This window comes from Rhodamnia argentea, chromosome 6, assembly GCF_020921035.1.
Source record: "Rhodamnia argentea isolate NSW1041297 chromosome 6, ASM2092103v1, whole genome shotgun sequence".
Lineage (NCBI taxonomy): Eukaryota > Viridiplantae > Streptophyta > Magnoliopsida > Myrtales > Myrtaceae > Rhodamnia > Rhodamnia argentea.
This window is the reverse complement of record NC_063155.1, coordinates 10,318,778-10,344,522: the sequence shown is the minus strand read 5'-3', so window position 1 is coordinate 10,344,522 and position 25,745 is coordinate 10,318,778. Positions and strand designations below refer to the sequence as shown.

Below are 25,745 nucleotides of genomic sequence, written 5' to 3'. Positions count from 1 at the left end.
TATTGACTTCATTTAAGTCACATTGAGTTTGAGAGAGTGTTAGAAATATATTAAGAATTACTAGTATTATAATTTTACAATATGTGGATGACATGATTATTACTGGCGATGGTAGCAATCGCATTTCAAAACTCCAGCAATAGCCTAATTAGCAATTTGAGATGACATATCATGGGTGACTAAGCTACTTCTAAGACTTGAAGGTTACTTCAGATTCCTCTAGTTAATATCTTTCCCAAGCTAAATATGCTATTGATCTTTTATCTAAAACAAAACTCATTGACAATAAAGTTGCTAGAACTCCCAGCGAGACTCATGCCAAATTTGATGGACTCCTCTTTCGAATCCTTCACTCTATTGACTTTTGGTCGGCAATCTTATATATCTCACCGCTACTCGAGTTGATATTATTTATGTTGTTCATATTGTCAGTAAATAAATAACCATGCCTTGTATGACTCATTTTGTTGTAATCCTTCAAATTTTTCGCTACGTCATGGGTACATTATTTCATGATGCTCATTCTACCTTGGAGTTGACAGCTTATTCTAATCCTAACTGAGATGATAACCATAAAGTTCGTCGCTCCACTACGGGCTACTATTTTTCGTTTTTTGGGCACCTTGCTTATCTTGTAGCATAGCAAGAAACAATCGTTGTTCGCTCTAGAAGAGATTCAAAATATAGAGCTCTTGCTGATACGATGTCACGAGTTATTGTCATTGTAACGTCTATTGGAAGACACGAAAGAGTGACATAATAGGAGAACAATCATTCATTGTGACTACTTAAGTGCTATCCAAATAGCACGTAATAATATTTCACGAACGCATCAAGTACATTAAAATAGACTGTTATTCCATCCGATACCATGTTTTTCGTGGCACTGCTCGACTTGCATACACTAATCAAAATGTTAATATCTTCATGAATACACATCCACTTGGGCGTTTTCTAGATCTTTTCTCCAAACTCTAGTGGACTTCCTTTTAAGTCACCTTGAGTTTGAGGAGCCGTTAGAGATATATGTAGGATTATTATTGTGATTAAGTCGAATCGCATTGTCTCTCTCTATATAGGAGTCTTGTAGTTTTCATGTGGCAATTCATGGAATATTACATTTTTTCTCTTTCATTGGAATTCTCAACTTGATTACAGGGCCTAGGTTTTGCCTTCTTCATGTGTGTGTCTATCCATGTTAGTCAAATTCCACGTGTCACTACTAACCTGACTTGCACGTGAGAGGGAGTGTTATAATAATCGCCATCGCTTGACAATAGAGTTTATATGCTCTTTATATACACTTGATTTTTCTCCGTCTACCAGTTTAAGGTTTTGGATGTGACTTTCTAACTTAATTTATTCTAAATATCAAATGATAATTTGAAACACAATCCTGTCCGACGGGTATATTTTGCATCGGTACAGTCGGCCGAGACAATCCAAGGTGGGAGAGCAGTCCCCAAACCTGATGAAACAGTTTCCGACGAATGTCAAAGTAGTTGTTCAGATGGTGGGCAGTCAGCAATTTGTCTGAACTGAAGTGCATGGGAAACTCATTCAAATGAAGCAAGAAGAACAACTAAGAACGAATGGTCCATATGAGATCAAACGGTTATTCAATATTATGTACAATGAAGTCTTACATCATCATAACCTTAAATTCATCGAAGCTGATCACCCCATCGCCATCGACATCGAAATGAACTATCATGGCCTCGCACTCATCCACGCTCTCGGACTGCCCCAGCCTGGAGAGCATCCTCTTGAGGCTCTTGGGCGTGATGAACCCGCACCCCTCCGTCGCGTACATCCCGAAAGCCTCTCTCAAGTCCCCCATCTTCTCTTCCTCGTCCCCACCTTCCATGAACCCAATGAAGTCCTCCAAGCAGAGGAGGCCGTCCCCGTCCGAGTCCAGCGACTCGATGGCCACCTCAGCTTCCTTCAGGAGCAGCTCTCCGCCCATCAAGCCCACGCGCTGCCTCAGCTCTGAAGGCGAAAGCTTACCATCTCCATCCTCATCGAAGCACCGGAACACACGCTCGTATTGATCCGCGAGTCTCACCATCCTATTATGGACACTGAAAACCGAGAGTACTCACTCAGCTGTAGCAAAGAAAGAAAACTACAGAAGAGAGATCCGAAGGCAGAGGTGGGTTTTGCTTGATCAATCAAGCATGGAGTTTTATATACGTAGTATGTGTACCGCGGGAGGCAAGGAAGAGAGAGTACCCAGGATGGAGCGTAGATGTTGCTCTGAGGTTTCCCTTGAAAAAATGTCAAAAGAGAAGAAGGATCTATTTATTGCCGCGGCGTGGCAAGTTTGACAAGATGATGGTATCATATGTGGGGCCAGAATATGGCTTTTCGAATTCGCAATGGTCAAATCTCAACCGTCTAGAACAAGGCTTCCCACGGTTTTGTGAGTTATCAATATCTCTATGTTCAATTCGTTAAAACAGAAGATGCTCGGATCCTGACCTTATTTCGTTAGCTGGCTCCCATTGGATCTACTCAAAAATATTTTACGTCGCACATGCATTCAATACGTAGTGCGAACTATATCATAAGTCATAATGAAAATATATGTTTCCTTTGGTCTAATATAGATTGATTTATGTATAAAATATCAATTTACTAAGAACTAAGATCTATCCATCTTGGTGTATTTTGTCATGTCGCCTTTTGGGAATATAAGATGTTCTTATCTTTCGTCTCTTCAGACATTCGAGCCTTTTCATCCCTTCAAATGGCCTAATCGGATCCCTTTCTTTACAAATCCTTCAGTGCAATTTTTTTTTTTCCGGAAGATGAAACACTTGCGTCCACTTGTGAAGCTTCCTCTCCATAATTGTTTTCTCCAAATCTTGATGTAGGCCGGCGATACCAATTCGACAACTTCTGACATGTTTGCCCCACCCGAGGATTCTCCACCCTCGGATATTTTGATCATCCTCTCATCATCGTTCCATCAGAGTAAGTCAACCTTCTGCTAGCTTTTGTGATGATTACTGTTGTTACTCTACTATTGCCTCAACCTCACATAAATACATAAGCTAGTAGTTGTAATAAAATTCAATCATTAAAATCATGTCCGCATCTAACAGCTTAAACTTTTAGAACAGTTCGATGTATTCCCATATAATCTTACATGGCATCATAATAGGAGATCATAAAATATTTAAATATTAAAGCATGTCTTTAACAGGTTAAGCTTTTTGAACAATTGATAGTGATCCCACATAATCTCACAATTATAATCCTCTTTGACAACAAGCAATGACAAATGAGTTGCGGGCTTTAGACAAATGTTATACCCGAGATTTGGTTAATTTGCCTCTCGGCAAGTCTGTTGTAAGTTGTAAAATGTATATAATACTAACATAAAGGCGGATGGTTCTATGAACTGCTATAAATCTCAGCTGGTATCGAAAAGTTTTACTCAAGAACACGGAATTGACTATGGAAAAACTTATGCTCCTTTTGCATATCTTACTTCTGTCCAAAGTCTTCTTGTTGTTGCCGTTGTTAACCATTGGTCTTTAAAAAATGTATTCCTAAATGACAAACTCACCAAGGAAGTCTATATGGTGCCTCCTCCTCTATACAAGCGTCCTTCTAAAAAGTGTGTAGATTGCCTCGACCGTTATATAGATTGAAATAGGCTCCCTATGCATAGTATTCCAACTTTAGTCAAATAATGGAATTCTTTGGTTTTAAAATCAGTCCCTATGACCATCCTCTTTTCATTCAACACACATCTCGTGGGTTTATTATGTTGTTCTTATATGTGGACAACATGATTATTGCTAGCGATAGTCGCACTGGCATTTGAAAACTCTAGCAATATCTCAATCAATTGTTTGAAATGAAAGATCTTAGGTGACTCAGCTACTTTTTGTACATGGAGGTTCCATCAAATTCTTATGGTTAATATCTTTGTCAAGCTAAATATGTCATTCATCTTTTTTCTCGAGCAAGACTCATTAAAAACAAGGTTTCTGCAACTCCTAATGAGACCCATGCCAAATTTGATGCCAAAGGTCAAACTCCACTTTCGAGTACTACATTCTATCGACAATGACTTGGTAGTCTCAGATATCTCATTGCTTCTAGGCTAGACATCGCACAATCTGTTCAATTTTGTAATCCAATGCATGTCCACAGTGCAGCCTATTTTGTTGGAGACCTTCAAGTTCTTCGCTATAAGAATTGGACAAGATGAGATTGCTTTATTTCTAAAAGTATTTAAAGTACATGATAGCTGATACTTTATGGAAAGATATCAGCTAAAATGATAGCTAATACATTATGGAAAGATATCAGCTAGAATAAATATAATACAATATCTATCTTAAGTTATGACTTTTATGCATGGAAAGTTGAAATCCTATATACAAAGAAGGAAAAGTATTTGTCAACTTTGGAAACTCTTGCTACACTTGCCAAAAGTATCAGAATTGCTTGGCTGATCTTGATCCGATGGAGAGTAATTTTTGGAATTGCTTTGATCTTGATCCGATTGAGAGCAATCGTTGAAATTGCTTTGCTGTTGAGAAATACTTTCTCCAATATTCACCACGTCAAGGGTACATTATTTCATTCATGGCCTTTACTTTTCTACTCATTGTACTTTGGAGTTGATAGCTTATTATGAGGCCGACCAGGGCTAGTGACCCTCAAAATTGTCGCTCCATGACGGACTACAGTTTGCGGTAGCTTACTTATCTCATGGCATAACAAGAAACATATTATTGTTGCTCACTCTAGTATGAAAGTTGAATAGCAAACTCTTCCTGATGCGATATCACGAGTTGTTAAGGTTGTGATGGCAACTAGAAGACATGAAAGTTCGTCATTGTGACAACCAAAGTGCCATCCAAATAGCATATACAAAATTTTTCATGGACGTACCAAGCGCTATGGCACTAACTTGTATCAACTGCATTCACCAAAGACTGTCGATATCTTCACAAATACACATCAACCTAAGCGAATTCTAGATTTTTTTTCTAAACTCCAGTTGACTTCCTTTTAAGTCACCTTAAGTTTGAGGGGTGCTAGAGCCATATTGTAGGATTACTATTGTGATTAAGTCGAATTCCATTCTCCCTCCATTTACAGGAGTCTTGTACTTGTTTATGTGGCATGCAAAGAACATCACATTTTTTTCTCTTTTTCATCGTAATTCTCGATTGGATAACAAAGCCTTAGAATTGCCTATTTCGTGTGTGTTTCTACCCCATTAGTCAAATTCCATGTGACACTCTTAATCCGGCTTACACGTGAGGGAGGTGTTGAAATATCCAACGTCACTTGATAATGTGGTTTATATGCTCTTTATACACATAGAGTCTCGTTTCATCTATTAGCTTGAACTTTTGGGGTTGGCTTTTTAACTTGAATTCTCCAGCATTCCAAATGATAATTTAAAACGAAATCCTATCCGACACAGGTATATTTTGCACCGGTAATTGACTAACGGTCGGACGAGATAATTTAAAGATGGGGAATCCAGTCCCTAAAGCTGTTAAGACAGTTTCCGACGATTTCTCAAATGAGTTGTTCAGATGGTGGGCAGTTGGCAAATTGTCTGAACTGAAGTGTAGGAGAAACCTCATTCAAACGAAGCAAGAAGAGCAACTCACTAAGAACGAATGGTCCGTATGTAATTCAATCATATGTACAGAGCAATCTTACATCATCAATTCATCATAACCTTAAACTCATCGAAGCTGATCACCCCATCTCCGTCCAGATCGAAGTGACCTATCATGGCCTCGCACTTCATCCATGCTCTTGGATTGCCCCAGCCTGGAGAGCATCCTCTTGAGGCTCTTGGGCGTGATGAACCCGCACCCGTCCGTCGCGTACATCCCGAAAGCCTCTCTCAAGTCGTCCGTCTTCTCTTCCTCGCTCGCATTTTCCATGAACCCAACGAAGTCCTCCAAGCACAGGAGGCCATCGCCGTCCGAGTCCAGCGACTCCACCACCACCTCCGCTTCTGTCAGGAGCAGGACTCCCCCTGTCAAGCACACGCGCCGCCTCAGCTCCGAAGGCGAGAGCTTACCGTCTCCATCCTCATCGAAGCACCGGAACACACGCTCGTATTGATCCCCGAGTCTCGCCATGTTACTACGGGCACCGAAAAGCGAGAGTACCTACTCAGATGTAGAAAAGAAAGACACAGAAATTACGGGTTTTGCATGATCAATCAAAGCATGGAGTTTATTTATACACGTAAAAGTATGAGTAGCGCGTAAGGTACGGGAAGAGAGAGAGAGTAGCCAGGATAGAGCGTAGAAGTTACTCCGAGCTTTCCATTGAAAAAACAAGTCGAGAGAGAGAGAGAGGGAGGACAAGTCTGAATTACTGCGCGGACGCGAGTTTGACAAGGCGATGATGATGGTGCTAGAGCACAAACAGAGGATTCTTTGGTCAAACGACATTCGTTTTTACCGGATCTTCCTTCGTTTGCCGTGTGGATTACTGGTCTGGTTTCACTTTTTGATTCAACGAAACTTCCTCGCTGGGTCCGCCAAAACGTAGGGGGGGATTGAGCGTTTAATTCGATTGGATCCAACAACATTCGATGGAAATCAATTTCATTGTATTCATCCTTCTGTCGGAAAGGTTGTTTTTTCCTTTTTTCATGTCAAAAAGAGAAAATTTCTCTTGTGTTTGGCAATTGATATAAATATACCATTTCACAGTAACCAAAACGGCAAACCTTCTTCTTCCTTTTTTTTTTTTGATTTTTTTTTTTCAGTTTCATCGTATAATATGGCAATGAACTTTATATACAACGGTGAAGAACTTTAAAAAACCTATCGTATGGATGTCAATTCAAAACTAAATTTTTCAATCTCATCAATCTAGTTTTTACAACTATGAGCAAAATTTCAATTAGTTATTCCGATCAATTTTCGCCGGAAATCGCCGATGTGACGATCCACTTATCATTAACTGTCCTACTTGACACACCGCCGCCCCCAACAAATTTCCAACGAAACTTTGCCAAAAGAATTACAATGATATTTCATGCAAAAGTTTATAACCAAATAAGTCAAATTGAAAAGTTTATGACTAAATTAACATCCACACATGTCTAGAATTAATTGAGCAATTTCCCTACTTACAATTCCCAAAATGAGCACCTTAAAAAATCGAGTCATATCAGGATTATTATAATCTAATTGTTTAACATCAAATATATACTAGGACACATGATCCAAAAAGTCCTAAACTTATTACATCTTTATCAATTTAGCCATAAACTCATTTCACATTTTGCCAATTGAATTCATCCGTGCTATCCTAATGGCACGGCCTATACTGACATGAACAATTATTAATATTATTTTAATATATTTTTTCAAAATTTTTTTATGGTTTCCATCTTTATTTGTTTTTATTTGTTTTTTCTTTTTCCCTTTGTCGGCCATTGCCGAGCCTCCTAGATGGCTGGCAGAGCGGCCAGCAAAAATATTATAAATAGTCATGAAAAACATATTTCACTCGATCTAAAGTCCGCGTAAGGCACGAGCGAAGACACCTAATACATCTTGAATCCGATTATGTACAAAATCTCAGTTGGATAGGAACCTAGGCCAGCCTTTGCTTCTTGTTAGTATTACACCTCGGTCTAACTTATTTCCATATTGTCTCCAATTACCTTAAGAATGCATTTTCATCATCAGATGTCATTTCTACAAAGCTCCCCAAAGCTTTCATGAATCCCAGCCCCACATACTGTTTATAAGATCGACAGATGGAGGAGAGTGAACAAGTGAATTCACTTGCAAATATATATCTCACTGTCCAACTTCATTGAGGCCCCATAATAGACAAGGAAATGATGGATATCCTCTATCTGATCCCAACAAACTACTGAAAACCTCCTGTACCTGATGGCAGGAGCATGAAAAATCATGATATGTGCACCAAATCACAGCTTAGGTCATCTCCATTGGTAACCTTCCGTATTCGCCCAAGCTTCTGCCCCAAAATCTCACCGCCAAGGGACTTTTCTAGGTGCTTGTAGTTTCTCATCTTGAAAAGGCAAAGGGGGAAAATATTATTTTGATGCTGGTGCCTCAATGTCAGATAAAATTTCATCCATCTCCTCAAAGTATGGCCAACTTTTTCTGCTTTTATCCCCGCTTTTGCTTTCCTGTTTGAGAAAAAAGACCATTACACAAGCGTAAGAACTGGAAAGCAGAGTCGACCACAAATTTCCTGTCGAAAGTGCAGAAAATAACCAAGCTATGAACTCAGTATAAGGTCAAACAAAAATGAAGGAGCAAGTCCATGCAAATCATCAATAGTGAAACCAACCAAATTCCAATGAGCATGCAACCAACACAAATCAGTTCAATCCATTTTTTCCCTGTTCTGGGTCCATCTATCCTTGTCATATAGTGCTGGGATTCAAATGGGCGACCATTCTTCCAATCTTAATCTCGTTTGGATGGGTAGATATGGTGTCAGACAGAAAGTGTACTAGCGAAAAGGATTAATTTGACACAACTTACAGAATCCAGAAACCAACAATCTATAGATAGTACCAAATGCATCATCCAAAGGAAATACAAAGCCAAGGAAATACATCCAAAGGAAAACCAACAATTGATTAACCTTGCATTAAGAACAGACAGAAATACTCTTAAGTTCAAATTATGCTGCAATTTGTGGAATGAATCGAATGTTTGGCGAAGAATTTTAACTACACAGAAAGACAAGATGCAAAAGAGAACCAACCTCGTATTTCTGAACTAAAGAGGTCCATAGAGATTTGCACTGTGCTGGACTACGGCCAATTCCATCTCCTAATAAGTTTGTCGATATCTCCTCCCAGAGGGCCATTCTGCCCTTCACAACTTGAAATTTGCTGTGCAACTGTCCACGCGATTTAATCAACTTCTTAATCTCCTCGGGTTTCCATTTGTTCCTTTTCAGAGGCTTGGAAGGTTTTGCCTGAGTAGTTGACATTTGCAAGGAGTCCTCACCATTACTCTCAGTTCCATCTTCTGTGGACTCCAACTCAGCGTCATTTATTTGGAAGAAACCGTTGACATCTCTTGTCAATTTATCCACAGGAGATGAAGTAAGACATGATTTCCAAAAATCATCCCCATCATTAGTGCTGGAAGACGCAGTTTGTGTTTCTGATAAGTCTGAACTTGTAGTAGGAGTGTTTTCCTCAGGCAAAAACCTTTTGTCTTCAATGTCCTCACCTGGATCAAGAATTGTTTCAAAGTCAAGTCAAATTTTAACAGATAGGAGGCACATGTTCGCCATGGCATCAAGTTCAGATGCATGATTGCAAATACACCATGCCAAAAAGAGAACCTATACAGCTTATCTAAAGCAAATGATCACAAAAAAAAGCATCAACCCACCACTGTGAGAATCTATACTGTTAATTATAGCAATAGGCATTCAATTGATATGCAACACACAAATTCCAAAATTTAATTAACTCAGCATGTAAATATGAAAATACACTCAGTTTGGACAAGAGCACACCCTTTTGTAAGGACAATATTTTTACCTTTCTTTTTATACGTTGTTTATCTTTGTTTCAATTTTCACATCAGTTAACTTTGTTCATTTGCTACTTGAAATTATTAGTGAGGGGTTTGAAACCCTCCACCTTTGCCCCAGCTACAACCTCCCAAGTGACTAGCCAATCTCTACTCCATATCAATCTCATAGCTGTCATGAATACAATTAAATGAATAGAAGTAAAATAAGCTAAAAGAAAAGAAAAGGAAAATTAAGTGGACGGTTTTAATAACTTCCTTTTCAGGGTCAATTATTAATTTCATCAGATTTCTAGAATTTTCCACAGAGAATGATCTATAGTTTATACAGTCACATACATGGCATATAGCACGAAAGAAGAAGAGAGAAACCTTCAGAACTCCGCTCTGAATATTTCTCTGAATAATGGTGGCCATTGCCATCTTCCAGTTGCCTCTTGCTTGATTTTGTTTTCTTCGGACTACCACCAACCATTTTCTTAAGTGCAGACATCCCAAAGGTGACATGTGACTTTCCAGATAACCTATTTTCAATCTCATGAGAGAGGACTGCATCTGGATTTTCTGCAGCAATGGCAATCACTTCGGGCCTTTTACCACTGTATTTTCGCACCATCTTCCTCAGAACTTCAGACACAGTTCTTTCCATGTGGGACAGGGGACAGTTAACAGGACAGCTAGAAAGCGCAGCATGGGCAGCTTTATGAAGCGCATCCAAGAGCTTCCCCTTGTCAAGCCACAAGCAACGAGTAGTAATTCGTATCTTTCCTTTTAAACTTCCTTCCACCACACCATCTACACTCTGAGGCCTCAGAATTTCCATGCTGCAAGAAAAGGATTATCAGGAACCAAATGCAACAGAAGAACAAAATTGCTTGATTTGGAAATAAGTATTTGCCTAAATACCTGACCACAACAATGCCATCAGAAGCAATCCTTAGTCTCTCGTCTACGCAAAGCTCAGTTGACGTACCAAATGCTTTATCACCATCACTATACATCAACTAAAATATAGACCACATATTAATGAGAATAACTCAAATGATTTCTTTTAGACATTCAAGCATTTTAGAGACACCAACCTGTAAATTCTCCTTCCCAAGGGAGATAAAACCATTAGACAGGACTCTTCTGTTCCTCAAATGAGAAACCCCCAGCATCTCTCCATTTTTTATGACCTGATAACACACTGAGTATTTTAACACCACATACTAATCCAAATATAAAGAAAATCTAATGAACTACAGCCAGAAGAAGTCATACGATCATACCAAAAAGATACCATGACCTACTAATTAATCTCAAACCGACACATGGAAGTGAAGGCAGGCATCAAACCATGCCCAGTGGGGGTACACTATCATTCTTTTTAGCATGTACAAAGTGATAGCTTGCCAAGCACTTTCAATGCAATGGAGTTAAATTTTTTACAAGATTGACAAGACACATGTTCCCATGCACCTCTGACTCTGTCTTAAGCAAACAGAAAAGACTTTGTGTAAAGGTAATAAAGGATTTACTAAATAAGAAATTCAAGTGCATCAGGAATGTACAAGGAAAAGTTAAAGGAAAACATCAAGTGTAATTTTCGCTAAGTAGCATTGAGTGTACTTTTCATTAAGTATACTCTGACATGAGATCCACACTCTCTTATTAATGCTGCTGCAGTAAAAAAAATGCCAGGTCAAATTAATATACTCGGGACAGATGATGTGAACCAAGTAGACAGTTTATGACTCCAAGTCCTGGACTACCAGATAGAATGGAGAAAAAGTGTGCCAGAAAACAACCCTCTACATGCTCACATTATCTAATGATTCTAATCACTAATTGAACGATAGACAAGATGGACTAATCTATTTCTTCTAGGACCAAATTAGATTAGTTGGACATAAGGTGAAATCTAGGACAGTGATATAGTATGACACTTTTCCTGGCAACAGTAAAAGAGAATTCCATGGCGGTGCTGGTTGGAAAATCACTTGCAAGAAAACAAAATGCATTAGTTCAGTTGCAGTCTCTACATATTATCACCAGAGCATGAACAATAGTGTCCAACCATCTATTCCACATGTGAGATAAATTCCACCAAGAAAAGGCAACAGTTTCCATTCAGAACTCAACTTATTCATGCGGCACAAGTTATTTTTCTAAAGCACAAGAAAGAACATCAAGAACCATCAGACCTACATTTAGCAGAAACAGGTGTCTTCACCATTTTTTGTATACATAGAGGATTAATTAATAGAAAAAACCCCAAACACAGCAGAAACTTACAATGACACTTAACCCACTGTACCGCAGCCAATCATCTTGGGACTTACAGTTGTGTGTCGTATACCCGTTGATTTGCCAAGCAATTCATGTTCCTTCAAGAACAAGAGTTCTCCATGTATAGGAACAAAATGTTGGGGCTTCACAATCTTCAGCACTTCATCCTTCAAACATCAAGTTATGTACCTTCAACATCAGTATCCATACTACAATAAAATTCATGACAGAGATCCCAACATACAAAATATAAAAGTTAGTCACATAGACAAATGAAGAATTAGAACGAACAATCAAACTGGTTAGGCAGCATATAGTTGGTAATTATAACCCCAAAATAGTTTAACCAACAAGATGAACAAGAAACAAATATGAATCTCATGAGAAACAAGAATACACTTTACCAATTCTTCCCGATATCCATGACCAGATGTATGCAGCCCCGAATTCCTACCCATTACCACAGTTGACCCAATATCTGCTAAGCGGTTCATCATTTTCATCACTCGCGATTCGTTACCAGGAATCACCTGAACATATCAGATAATGAGACATTCTGATGATAAAAACTGTGGCAAGATATAGTAAACCACAAGTATTAATGCTTTAAGACGTTAATCAAGGAACTCTAAATGTTCAAGACATTATAGTAAATTGGTGAAAAGCCAAAAGGTTGCTTGTCATGCCAAAAATATTAGAAGTAAATTATCCTTATCAGTGAAACAGGAAAGTTGATTTCAAGCTAATGAAGAAGCACTCTGATCAAAATGTGGTGTTTCCTCTTTATTTGAAGAATATTTAGAAAAAACCAATGCCATATCCTGTGGCATTAAGGTTCAACAAACAAAGGCTAATCAACATCAACATCACCTTTATCCCAAACTAGTTGGGGTCGGCGGTCGATGAACCCAAAAATAAATAAAATAAAAGCAAAACCGATTGAAGGAAAAGAAATAATTATATAAAAATAAAAATATAAAAAATTTGGCAAAAATATGCTTTGTGATCATGTAACTGTCCAAGAATAGGCCAGCAGAAGGTTTTAACTGCAATGTATATATGAGCTAATATTGATATATGACAGTTTGTCCACTAATGGAGGCATAAGGTTGTTTAGTAGCTTTAATCACCAATCGGTGACTGAAGTGGAATCTGCATTGATCTCACTTCAAGAGATCTTGTGATGGCGAGTATAATATACTTCCTGCATATTCAGCAAGGATTCATTTTATGTGATATGTATCATGCAAAATAAAGGAGGACAATGCAGACTTCATTACCTTAGCGGAATATAGTATCATGTCTTCCTTGTTCAATTTGAGGGAATGACTACTTCCATAAGAAGCAAGGTTCAGGGCAGCTCGTGGTTCTGCCTGACATCACAATGCAGATACCAACATGTAATATCTACATTCTGGTTACTTAAAATTATAACAAGTAAAATCCACTAAAGTTTCTTACTTGGGAGCCCGTTGTGACAATTAGAAGATCCTTTGGAGCATATGCATCAATATCTTCCACTTTAATCTGTGCCAAATAAAGGTATAAATTGATAGGAAAGTTCACAGTAGTAATTAAGATGACAAATACAACACTTGATATAGCTTTTCAGCATATGACATTTCATCTACCAGCTTAAGCTTTTGGTTTAGTGTCAGTGGCCATGAGATTCCACACTATGAAAATAAGGTGCCAACAATTGCTTTCTAAAGTTCACACCAACTGAAATCGATCGAGACTTTTCAAGGCTAATGAAACCTGAACAAGAGCTTCTTAAGTCCCAATGATGACAACAAAAAACATTAGTCTATTGCAGAAAAGTGGTTACAACTTTTCTACCAAAAGGGAAAAAATTATGTCACTATAAGAAACTATGAAAAGTTTAATGAGTACTAAGGACTTTGAATATTTCCACGCTGAAAGATTTGAGGTGTTCAATGTTAAGTAAAACCAAATCTCAATTGTCAAAAGTAAAATTGTGAGTAAAAATGTAGATCCAACACTCATTCCAAAAATGCATTGACACTGCGAGAAATAGGATGTAAATGCCTCTGAAATTCAATAATCATGATATGCTATCATTTGCAAAGTCTTACGTCATCCACATAACTGGCGGTGAAAACAATTAAAGGAAAAGATGGAAAAGCATAGGCTGATCATAACACGTCTTTGGCAAAGGATCCAGCCATATCACTTACAGGGACAATCAGCTAGGAATATAGCTATACAAGAGACAAGAATAACAATGAAAGGCTTATCTCATGGAAAGGATATCATGCACATGGATTATTCAGACAATTTTTCCGTAATGCTTAGAGGCAAGATTAAGTTTGTAGCTAGAGGCTTATTAGTTAGGTTCAGACTAATAGTCATAGCCTATCACAACAGTTACTAGAGAAAAGCACTGAAAAAACCGAGATTACAACTCAAAATATATTGACAACAGAATGGAAAAAGGATCCGAGAGCTTTACCAGTGTTGATGGATCAATTGATGCCTTCCCATCCTTCCAAGCTGCATCCAGATATGTCCTCAGCGACATGCCAACAAGGACCTAACGTGATCATATGCTATATGTAAGATCCACGGATAGGAAGTTCAAGTACAATGCAGGACAATATAGTGGCTGGGAAAAGCATACCATCTTTCTACCCATTAAATCTGCAGCAGCTTTTACACTTCCAAGCCTGTGTATGTTTGAGGCAAACTGAGTAGTAACAACCCTCCCTTTAGCAGCAGAAATATGTCTCAATAATGCATCTGCAACAGAAGTCTCGCTTGTCGTCCTCCCAGGTGCAAGCACATTTGTAGAGTCGCTCATCATCTGAAAGTGAAGGGACTGAACAAGTTAACTAAATGTCCTTTCTTGAGCTTCTGTCCATAAAAAGATTCAAAGAGACAGAGAGAGAAGGAACATTCATTTCGGTCAAGTGGAAAATATATATAGCAAGTCTAGACAAAAAGTGGCAGTTGAGTCTGAAGTATGTCAACAAAGATTAATTGTGCTCTCATAGAAAGAGCATTCGTCGATATCTATGCAATTTAAACATTCAACGATTCACTCTCACCCTATTAATATTCATTGGGATGACACAACCAAAAAATGAAAGAGAACTTAAAACATGTGTAGCCAAACATGCCATAATAAATGAAATGGCCTACCAGCGTGACACCTTCCTTGGCGAGCTGTTCCAGAGATTCACGGTCAAAGACGTTCCCATCCAATGGTGATTCGTCGATCTGTTGAACATAAGAGCTTTTATACAGCTTAAACTTATAAAAAAGAATATGCAGCAGGAAAGAGAAAAAAAGAAGAATGAATTCTTACTTTCCAGTCTCCAGTATGGAAAATTGTACCATCTGCACAGCGAAGTACTAACCCACAACAATCGGGGATAGAATGGGTAACCGTTATAGGCTCTATCTCAAAAGGCCCTGCCACAAACTTCTTCTTTGCTCTAAATATCTTCAACCTCGATGGAACAAAAATCCCATTCTCCTTCAAACGCTTCTTTATAAGCTGTATAACCATCACAAAAGGATTAGAAGAGATCTTTACAGAAGGTAAGGAAAAAAGTCAAAGAAGCTTATTTGATTAACAAACTCAATGAATCTAATTGATAATTAACTTTTTTTCAAGGGATTTCATTGAACAGAAGACAGACAGTCCAAGAAGCTTCAGCCAGGGTTAATATGATGAGAATATAAACTGTATACAACCATAACTTCCAACAAAACCACTATTAGTTAACTTGCATATACCAGTCAGTTATAGTTAGCACCTAGAGGAAAACCGTGATTGGTTGAGATGTTAGTAACTTTGTGGCAGATGGGAATTTTCTTTCAAGAGTTAAAACTCTAAAAACCATAGCAAGGAGTACCTCCATAGTAAAGGATGAAGCAAATATCGGTGTGCGAGAGTCCAGCGCTGGGATCACCTGCAAAGAAACGAAAAATACTTTTACAGCATAAAATAAATAATATTACATTAAGCATGTTCCAAGCGTATAATAAGGTGGAGACAAGGAAAAGGGATAAAAAGTTAATGAGAAAAGGCATCTACTGAATACAGAAAAAGAGCTAAATCTTTGAAGTCTCCCAACTGCTTTACTCTTGGTAGGATAAAGCAGTCACCACCAAGCCATCAACAAAAAAACAATAGTGAAATAGAAATCGTTGGAGAGCCTACTGCAGCCTCTCCTCTGCCTAAGCAATCAGAATATCTGCGGACAGTTCACGTGCTGGGGCTATCCTACTTAATTCTTTCTTCCAATTTGCATATTGGATTATTTGCATTTTCCAAACTCGCCCCAAAAGTGTTTAGAACATAATAAGTGTAAGAAGACAACTCCGAGATGTCAGAAGAAAAATTACCCAAGGCAACGCACCAATGTGATCTTCATGGCCATGAGTTATAACAACTGCTTCAATTTTGTGGCTCCATCTCCTAATAAATGTGGTGTCGGGGATGATTTTTTGCACTCCAAGTTCATCGTAGCTGAAACCAGAAAAGAAGTGTCATCAAGAGACTCCTCTGCAGGAGCTTAAACTTCGAGATAGGAAAGTGCATATCTAACTTCACAAACCCCTTTTTTTCTTTTTTCTTTCTTTTTTCTTTTTTTTTTTTTTTGAGAAGGCAACTTACTCTGGAAACATGACACCAGCATCAATCAAGATATACCGATCGAAGTTCCCAACAAGCATACAATTCATCCCAATTTCACCCAACCCACCAATCGGAAGAACACGGAGTGGTGGGCCATTAGAACCTTCATAAAATTGCTCCATCTTGCGCTTAACAGAATCTTCCATACTTTTTCCAGCTCCTTCCATTCTTCCAGACTTCTTGCTTGGAATTTTAGACCCATGCGTACCTTAAAGAAATAATATCACGCAAATAATTTTCATGCAGACCATCCGACCTTGAGCAGAATAAGCAACTTGAGATATAACACAGCTCACTCTGCATTCAGGAGTGCAGAAACAAGTATGCAAAGATACAAGAAAACATGTGGTTGAAGAGCTCAATAAATGCTTTCGGATGGTGATGTCTGACACACGCTAATCAGATGAGCAGAACTCAAGCATCTCTCCACCAACATGAGATCCGGCAAGACCATGTTATCAGTCCTATGTTTTTTAAGCAAAACAATCAATTTCATAAGAGGAATCATCCCCCAACTCTTGACTTTTATCAGAACTACACCAGGTTAAACTCCATCGGAGCTTTACATATGGAAGACAGCTGAAAGTATCAGTTTAACATTTATCCTGAGTGCTTAACTACAGGCTCGTGGCTGACCAAGTCAATACCATCAAGAAGTTAAAACCCCCAGACAACCCGACAGCATAAACAATCAAGACGGATTATATCTCAAGACCTCCACCTTGAATAGCTGTGACTCTGCCACAAAACAGCCATGAAACCTGTAAAGAGGAACTCACCAGCAACAGAGCAAGAAACAGAGGTCTTGCCAGGGCTCTTGTTCTTGGGGCAAGTGGGCATGTAGGGACAGGGGGAGAGAGCACTAAAAGCAGCCATCTTGTGGGGATAAGCCCGCCGCATGCGAAGCTGCGTGCACGGAAACGGAGACGGCAGTACCCCGTACTTCATGTACCGAATCGCGTCGTACCCATCTACTTCAAGATTGTCGGGAAGAAGACAAACCCTGCAAATCGGACGAAGCAAAGGAGGAGGAGGGCTCAAGACGACAAAGATTTGAGAGAGAGGAGGTGGGTTGGAGCGGGAAATGAAGCGAATCAATGGTTCCCTCACCTGGTTTACCTCCCTCTCTTATCATCTCCAAACGCTCTCACGTGCAGTGTACCGCCTCACGTGCAGCTCTTGCCCAATACGAAAACAATCTAATAAGCATGCTAAAAAGTATAAGACGATCAGTTTAATTTTAAATCTTTTGAAATTTTTTTAATTTCATTTTTTCCACCGATTTAGCCCGGAAAATATTTAAAAAAAACCTTGGACATAAAAAAAAAAATTATTGTCGCTTGAATCTTCTTTTCTTGCCTCAAATCCTTTGTTATTCAAAGAACCATAATTGAGATCTCACTCAAATATATTCAATCTTAAATCCAATGCCTTAATATCTTACTCATAAGTAAGACCTGCTCATTGGCAAGGTGCCCAATGAACCTAGAGAAAATTACATTAGCGACTTCTCGGGTTAAGAGTTAGAAAATATCTTATCTCCGAAGAATCATCTTACACAAGCAACTCTAGCGACTTCTTGGTAGTTTTCGTACTCTTTTTCTTTTCCATTCCTCGAACAATTTTCATGGCCTCGCAGTTTATGTGCATGCAGACCAGACCGGGTGCGGACGGATCAAGACGAGAAGGTGAACTTCAAACTGAATCAATCCTGAAAAAGAGGTACATACAGAGGCACGCCAGCACCTTTTGGTGACCACAAGGCCTTACAGTTGGTTAAGGACTACCGGTAAGAAAACAGGCATAGTCTAGGAATGAAGTCCATGCATTTACATTAGTATAGCCTCAACCTCACAGTTAAGATGATTTCCAGGCCTCACATGGAGCTTCAGGTGGAATCTATTCGAGCCGTGCATTACGAACGTCGTCGTAAAAGGAGTACAAAGAAACAGGAGACGGTTCACATTGGTTTTGTCATTTCGGGGCAGTTCCATCTCGGATCATTATCCTCAACAGAAAATAAATCATAGTTTTGAATTCCATCATTATTACATGGCGATTGTTTCAGATAAATCCATCAGCAAGAAATGTGCAAGCCATTAGCTGTGGATTGCACTTAACCGATATGGATTATGTAATGCCATACAAGGGTTCCCGCGATTGATGAAAACTCTAAGCGTCGAGCCTCCCCACAGCCTGATTAATATGCCGTACATGCTAGCTCGTACACAAAGAGAGGTAGGAGCAAGGACGGATGGCATCGTCTTCGTGCATCAATGAGAGACATTCGCTGGTTTTATGCAGTTCCCTATTTCTGCTCACCATCTATTGTAGCCTGGACTTGAGCCGCATACTGTAAGTTCCAAAGGACGTCTTCGAACGATGGACGGCTCCCGTCAAAAGACATGCACTTTTTTGCTATGGAGATGACAATTGATAATGATTCTCGTGAGCTAGTGGTTAGAATAAATGGATCCACTATGCGCTGCCAGCCGTCATCCTGTCTGTTCAATAATGCCTGCTAGAGCAACATAAGGAAAAGGTCAATCCAGTCGATTGTAAATTCCGAAGCAAAACAGCAGTTTGGGCCTGGTCTTTTCTCCCCCTAAACAGCCACTCCAATCATGAAGCATCCGAACTCTGAACCAAATAGTACATACCCTCCAATTTCCAGATTCAGTAATGGGGCTCTCAAGGAGCACAAGATAGTCAGGTGAAGAACAGTGCCTGCACCCCTTGTTATGCTGGCAAGAGTTGTTTGATAGCTATAAAGAGCAAAACAAAGCTCCTTTTCTTTTCTGGACCAAAGGGCATAGGTAGGTCTTATCAGCTGCTTTCATTTTTTTTTAGGATTCCTACTTTTTACAACTTGGGGCTTGTCTCAGGAAGAACAACTATGAAATGTTTTAAACAAGATCTTGAGAACATACCATTTCATTTAGTAGAAACTCCTCTCTTCTACTCGCTATTGAAGGTCCAATGAAGGACTCCAGTATTATGAATCCAAAGCTGTAGGCATCATCCTCAAAGATTCTTCTTTGCCTGAAATAGGAATTATCTGCTGTTAAGGACGCAAAATGATCAAAGCAAAAACTATTTCCAGTAATAAAAATGATGGAGCAAGATAGAAGCAAGCTCTCTACTCGAATTCTTTGTCTACAGAGATGACCTCCTTTCTCCTGCAGGAACACAACTTCTGCATAGAGCATGCACGTTGTCCATTTTTCTGACTGATATCCATGACCCCCAACAAGATGATATGAAAGGAAAGAGTGTACCATACTTGCTATGAAGACAAAAATTTTACCTCGATCTAGGGCCTTCTCCATCCCCCTGTCAAGCAGAAACCAAGACCATATAAGTCACAATCAGTTCCACCAAAAATTACTCTCTTCAATAGGCAAAGACATTAATGAACCTCACCCCATCCTTGTCAATTTCTCCCGAGATTACAGATAACCCGTAGTCACTCAACTTCGCCATTCCATGCTCATTAAGCAAAACATTATTTGTCTTCAATCTGTTGTTGAAGAAACCAGGAATTATTCCAGTATGCAGAAAGTGTACGGCTCTGGCCACGCCAATCAACACTGCCAACCTCTTCGACCACGTAAGAACATTTGCAGGATTGTTCCCTGCAAGTATTAAACCAATTTGATTGCCTTTGCTTTTAACATGGTGAAAATACGTTATGGCTGCTGGCCATCAGGTAGCTGATACAGAATGTTCTTCGTCATGTTATCTGTGACTCATGGCGTCAATAGAATCAACCCCATCTATCTCACACTAGAGGAGAATCAACACCAAACCTCAGTTGAAGGTTTCAATTATCATTACAATCACATAGTGAAGACTTCAGATTCTATTTCTTGATAGTTTAAATCCTTAAGATACATTCTCTGTACCTTTGTATTTCGGGGCTAACACCACCAAAAATTCCAAACTGATATACCCTTGTCACATGTACCCGAAACTAATTTTCGTGTCATAAAAGATCCCAAACTAATACTCCGTGGCACGGGTGCACCAGCTTGGGGATTTTGGTGGTATTAGCCCTTTTATATAGATCAATTATTGCCCCTTTCCCATAAATAATCAGAATAGAGTGCTCCCATAACTTTACACTGCCTCTAGTTGAAAGGTTATTCCTCTTTCTTTTCATATGTTTCTGCTCCTAAGCAAGTTACGTTTATTCAAACCACATTTGTCACTCTTCACCTTCAATTATGTTAGCATGGAATTCATAGAGAACACCCAAAGGTCTATTGCTGCTGGCATTCAAGAAAAGAAAAGTAAAACTGAGGAACTATGTGGAAACTTGCTAAAAGAAATAGTAACACTGTATCAAAAAATATTCAGCTTGCAAGCAATTTAGGGGCCGGACATGGTTCTGACAAAGGTATATAGTGATTATTCTTTTCCTTAAATAAAATGGCACAAAACTAATCAATCTCACACTAACATTCTGTGCTTACCAGAGAGAAGAGCCTGGAAATTGCCATCATTCACGTATTCATATATTAGAAAGACTTTGTTAATCCTTGGATCATCTCTTACACCTCCATCAATACAGTGGCCCAGTAGGCATACCAGATGTGGATGCCGAAGCTTTGCTAGCAAATCCAATCTCAGCCTTAGATTGCGGATTGAATATTTTCTTGAAGGTAAACACCTGATAGCAACTTGCATCCCATTATCTAGTCGTCCTCTGTAAAGCTAGAAATATGTAGGAATTCTCTGTTACAACTATATAAAGTACCCAGTCGAAGTACAATCAAGAGATTCTGACCTAACTCCACACTATTGAGATGCAGGAGGACAAACATGAAGGAATTTACCTTCCCATAAGAACCTTCACCCAAAAGTAAAGTTTCATCAAAGTTGTTTGAAGCTACTTTCAGCTCCTCAAAAGAGAATGACCGACATGGTGGAAGACTTTGTGCATTGATCTTTGCAACTTCAGATATGTACCCTAAGCGGCAGAGCAAAAGAGGCAGTTAGAGCTTTGCATAATCTAAGTGTCATATCTGTGGTGATCTCACTTCCAAACAAGGATATTTCTTTGTAATATTTGCATGAAAACAATCACATAAGCATTTTAGATCTGTCAGTTGAACAGTGGACAACTTACTTGCACTTGTCAAGATCTCAGACGAGAATCTAGCCTCTGAGTCATCTAGACCTGGTTTGCGTAGCAAATGCTGCTCTGACATTCCTCGAGAACAATATCTTGTGAATAGAATGAGAAAGCCAGAAGCCAGAAGCACGAAAGCTACCACACCTCCTCCAATCACACCCACCATTACTCCTACATTTTTCCCTCCAGAGCCACGTTGTTTCACCTCACGAATTTCCAAGCAATAAGATTCTGCATGCTGATGCTGTGAGTCAACAGATAAGCAATTCCCACCAGAATGAACAATCAGATCACCTGATTTGGAGCTTAGACAAGTAGGCAAACTGCCTCTCAATCTGTTGTTGGAGAAATCAACAAACCCCAGTTTACTGCTGCAGTCCACATCGTGCGGAAACGACCCGCTCAACATATTCGATGCGAAACTCAGATAACTGATGTTCGGCAGAGAGAAGAGTGCACTTGGAGGCACTCCTCTTAGACTGTTGAAAGAAACATCAAGGTATTGAAGGTGATTCAGTTGGCTGTATTCCTTTGGCACTTGGCCAGAAAAGGAGTTCTTATTGAGGAAGGCCATGACCAGTCCTTTCGGCAATGCAGGCAAGCTAGAACTAAGCTTGTTTCCACTTAAATTCAGAACATGTAGGTTTCTCAATCTGCTAAGGTCCGGCAATTTGCCATCTATTTCGTTCTCAGACAGAATAACTTCACTCAAAGTGTTCACACTATTGACTGAAGATGGGATTTCACCTCTCAGCCGGTTGTTCCTCAAGCTCAAAACTGTCAAATTTTTCAATGCATCAAACCAATTGGGCACAGTGCCATTAAAGAAATTATCATCCAGCACCAGAGTCTGAAGCCTCACCATGGCCGAAATCCTTGGAGGAATCGAACCGTAGAGGAAATTGGAGCTTAAATCCAGATGTTCAAGCGAAGACAAACGATGAATCTTGTCAGGAAGAGGACCCCACATGCCCAATGACACCAAACGAAGAACTTTGAGGCTGGTCAACCTTGCCAAAGTGCTCACAAAAGAATCCATGGAGAAGTTCTGCGACAAGGTCTTATTCGGTACTGCAAACCCTTCAAAGTAACCACCTTTAAGCGCCTTATCGCCGGCTAACTTGAGCTCGGTAACGAAGTTGTTCTCACACGTGAGGTTAACAGTTGGGGATGGAGGGAGAGAGCAAAAATCCACTCCATGAACGTTCCAAATCTCCAGCGGCGGTGGATACTCCAACTGCTTTCTAAGCTGAAGGAGCACTTGGGTCTGCGACGACTGGAGTTGGTGGGTGTCTGCAATAAGCAAACTCCACGCGAAAGCGAAGCAGAACAAGGACAAGTGGCTGCGAAACCCCATGAAAGATCTCTCCTTTATAAGGGAAGTTATGGCCGCAAGCCACTTCGCTGAACGAGATTCCCAAAGCCAGAGAAGTTAAGGTACCAAAGCAAAAGCCACCAAAGCGACTAGTAGTGTTTGGTGCTTACCCATCAGCGGAAAAGATGGACCAGCATGAACTGGGTGCGTTCATTTCAGGCAAAATGCGCAGAACATTTCTAGAAAGGAAGAAACAAGAAGCAACAAGTAGGAAATATGAAATCCTGGAACTCTCACTCTGTTGCTCCGTGGTGGGGATACAATGGAGTTAATGCATTCAGGAGGTACCCCATTGGACTGAAATGATCTGTCTGTCTTGTGCAAGGGGGAAGAGGGGCCCTGGTCATGGCTCACTCGCTCATAACGACGACGAAATGCGATGCAACGCACAGACGAAGAAGTACAACGGGAGCAATGAACCAGCGATCAACGCGGGGAAAATCCTCCTTGAGCTCTGGAGCGTCAGCAGAAAGACCGCTCTTGCTGGCCCATAATAATATTCAAGGAAGTGAAAAGGACATAGATAACAGCGTTCAGTAAAGAAAACACGTAAAAATTTTATTTTTGGTTTTGGCCAAGGATGCCAAGGACAGTTCTGAAACAGCCTCTGAAACAAGCGATTTCCCTCGAATTTCGACCCTGAAACAGAGCGTTGAAGTTTCAACTAGAAGCTGGTGGTACCATCACACCACATGGTCTAACAACTCCTGTGTGTGTGTGTGATGTGTAGGGAAAGTGGGAAGTGCATGGCAAAAGTTTAAGCCTCGAAAGAATCGGCAGACATAAATGCTCTGAATCTGTGACAATCAGCAGCCCTTGGGTTGGCGAGTGGGTTTATGAGTTTTGACTGGTCCACACACAAGCTCATTTACTTCTGACGGGGCACTCGGTCCCATCCCTCTCTGCCTTGCATCAACCAAGCCGTTCTCTGAGCAAAAAAAACCTCTCTTTCGATCTGGGGGTTTGCATTGCCACATACCCCGACGAGACAGGTTGTCTCTGACTACAGGTAATATACAAAATGAGCACCCGACCGCAGATTCTTACATGCACTTGCGCTTGCATTGTGTTGGGAACCAAACACTATTACATATTGAGAGTGGGAAGCGGGCCACCAATCAACTATTGGCTCCGATACCATTTGATGAGAGCGATTATCAAAAGGGAGTCTAAGTCCGAACCCATCAATATATCTAGCTAGACCCACATTTACTCAAAAACTTAAGCCAATGAGTTATAGGCCAACTAAAATGTTCCACACCACATCGGTTATCCGATGTAGGACTTCTTTAATACAACTCAAGGGTGCATCATAACACCATACATACTGTAGCAGCTTGAATTCGCATGCGAGACTTTATGCGCTTTTCTCAGCATCTCTTGCTCCATCTCAGGCAAACCAGACATGGGCATTGTCATCCTAGGACGCCCACCAAAAGGAGGAAGGAAGAGGAGAGGATGCTGCCATCGGAATTTCAAGAGATGCAGATTCTCTCTTTCCTATGTTTTTTTTTTTTTTTTCAGGTATGAATGTATGTGTTGAGGTTGAGGACAAGCTATTGAATCCTGCATCAGCAAATGTGCAGAAGAGGCATGAGGCGCCTCCTTTAGGGAATTAAATGTGGACAGTCCAGTCCAATCCTGTCCTAAAATTGGAATCCACTGGCTAGTAGACTTGATTGATAGATCAATACACAAACTATGAAAGCCCATTATCTTAACAATCGGAAACGTTTCAAACATCGGATCAGAGTGCTATGAACCGTTTTGCAAATCAAACACCTATGCAACAAAAGTCAAAGATAAATCTAATCAACAACGCAACCCACACGTTCTCAATCTAACCAGGTATGTTCCAAACTTCGTCAGATTCAATCGACATGACGCATGAATGTAAGGCGTTGAAATCGATGGAACTTTGAGCCAAAAGAAAATCCAAAGTGGGGTGCTATGGGAAAGAGGAGGTGGGCTAGCGACTGGTGTCTCGGCCACATGTTGGAGCTAGTTGAATGAATCGTTGCCCCACCCTCATGTGCAATGTGCACGGCCCTCTTCCTTATCACTTCACTCTTTAAGGGGCATCTTTCCCTACGGAAGTTGAGGGGGGGGGGGGCGGCTCGTCCTCCAAAGTTACCAAAAGCTTCCCATCTTCCCTATCGGATCAAAAGTCAGAGAAACCGCACAAAAAAGACTTGGCTGGGCAACTGATGCAAATTTCTAAGAACCACTCATCCAAATCACAGCTAATTTTAGTAACTTCTGGCTCGATGTGGCCATTCTATAGAATCGTCCTCTAGTTACCATTGTGACAATCGGATATTCCGCTCGGTCGGAAAAATATCAAGAAACTGCGGGCTAAACTCGTGTCTTCTCGTGCTATGAAGTTATAGACTCGGTCTACAGTCCTTCTCTCCTTCTCTATGTCTTTCATTTATCTTTTTCAGTATACTTAAATACATTAATTACTAACACACCGATTGTGTAAATGGGCTTGAGGAAAGAAATATTTCGTAAACCGAATCAAACCATAAAATAGAACATCTTTGAAAAGAGGTTGCCCTTCATTCGTTTTCCTCAAGATGGGCCCCGCCTATCATCTGTGAGTTTTGGGCTTGCTTTTAGGCCCGTCAGCCTTAATCCCGATCATCCGACCCGGTATTTCTACACAAGCCCAGCCCATCCCATCCCAGCCCAGCCCAGCCCAGCCTTTGTATTTTCGTTCTTCTTTAAGGCGATTTATTATTTATCATT

The 25,745-nt window shown here is 40.0% G+C and overlaps 3 protein-coding genes across 4 annotated transcripts; all 3 read right to left on the bottom strand.

Moving 5' to 3' along the window:
* Positions 1-1,569: 1,569 nt before the first annotated feature.
* LOC115732717 (putative calcium-binding protein CML23) lies at positions 1,570-6,194 on the bottom strand. Its single transcript, XM_048281384.1, is given in 3 exon segments — positions 1,570-2,041; positions 5,720-5,785; positions 5,787-6,194. Coding segments are annotated over 3 exon segments (810 nt in total). The 5' UTR covers positions 6,132-6,194; the 3' UTR covers positions 1,570-1,642.
* Positions 6,195-7,782: 1,588 nt separating this feature from the next.
* On the bottom strand, positions 7,783-17,593 carry LOC115741615 (ribonuclease J). Of its 2 annotated transcripts, XM_048281009.1 has the most exons (17): positions 17,262-17,593; positions 16,462-16,690; positions 16,191-16,314; positions 15,698-15,754; positions 15,145-15,336; positions 14,979-15,056; positions 14,458-14,640; positions 14,290-14,370; positions 13,278-13,343; positions 13,097-13,189; positions 12,221-12,346; positions 11,870-11,983; positions 10,628-10,723; positions 10,452-10,549; positions 9,918-10,369; positions 8,761-9,236; positions 7,783-8,173 (listed from the first exon to the last, which is right to left on the bottom strand). In XM_048281009.1, exons 1-17 carry the CDS (start codon positions 17,428-17,430, stop codon positions 8,078-8,080), a joined length of 2,730 nt encoding a protein of 909 aa, XP_048136966.1. In that variant the 5' UTR covers positions 17,431-17,593; the 3' UTR covers positions 7,783-8,077. The 2 variants fall into 2 exon arrangements, with proteins under 2 accessions (XP_048136966.1, XP_048136967.1); XM_048281010.1 differs by lacking the exon at positions 17,262-17,593 and having other exon boundaries at positions 16,205-16,314; positions 16,462-16,603.
* A 782-nt stretch (positions 17,594-18,375) lies between these two features.
* LOC115741581 (probable inactive leucine-rich repeat receptor-like protein kinase At3g03770) lies at positions 18,376-23,578 on the bottom strand. Its single transcript, XM_030675570.2, has 7 exons — positions 21,614-23,578; positions 21,321-21,454; positions 20,958-21,198; positions 19,906-20,117; positions 19,790-19,815; positions 19,413-19,524; positions 18,376-19,000 (listed from the first exon to the last, which is right to left on the bottom strand). The coding sequence occupies exons 1-7, from the start codon at positions 22,974-22,976 to the stop codon at positions 18,791-18,793; spliced, it is 2,298 nt and encodes a 765-aa protein (XP_030531430.1). The 5' UTR covers positions 22,977-23,578; the 3' UTR covers positions 18,376-18,790.
* Between the last annotated feature and the right edge of the window lie 2,167 nt (positions 23,579-25,745).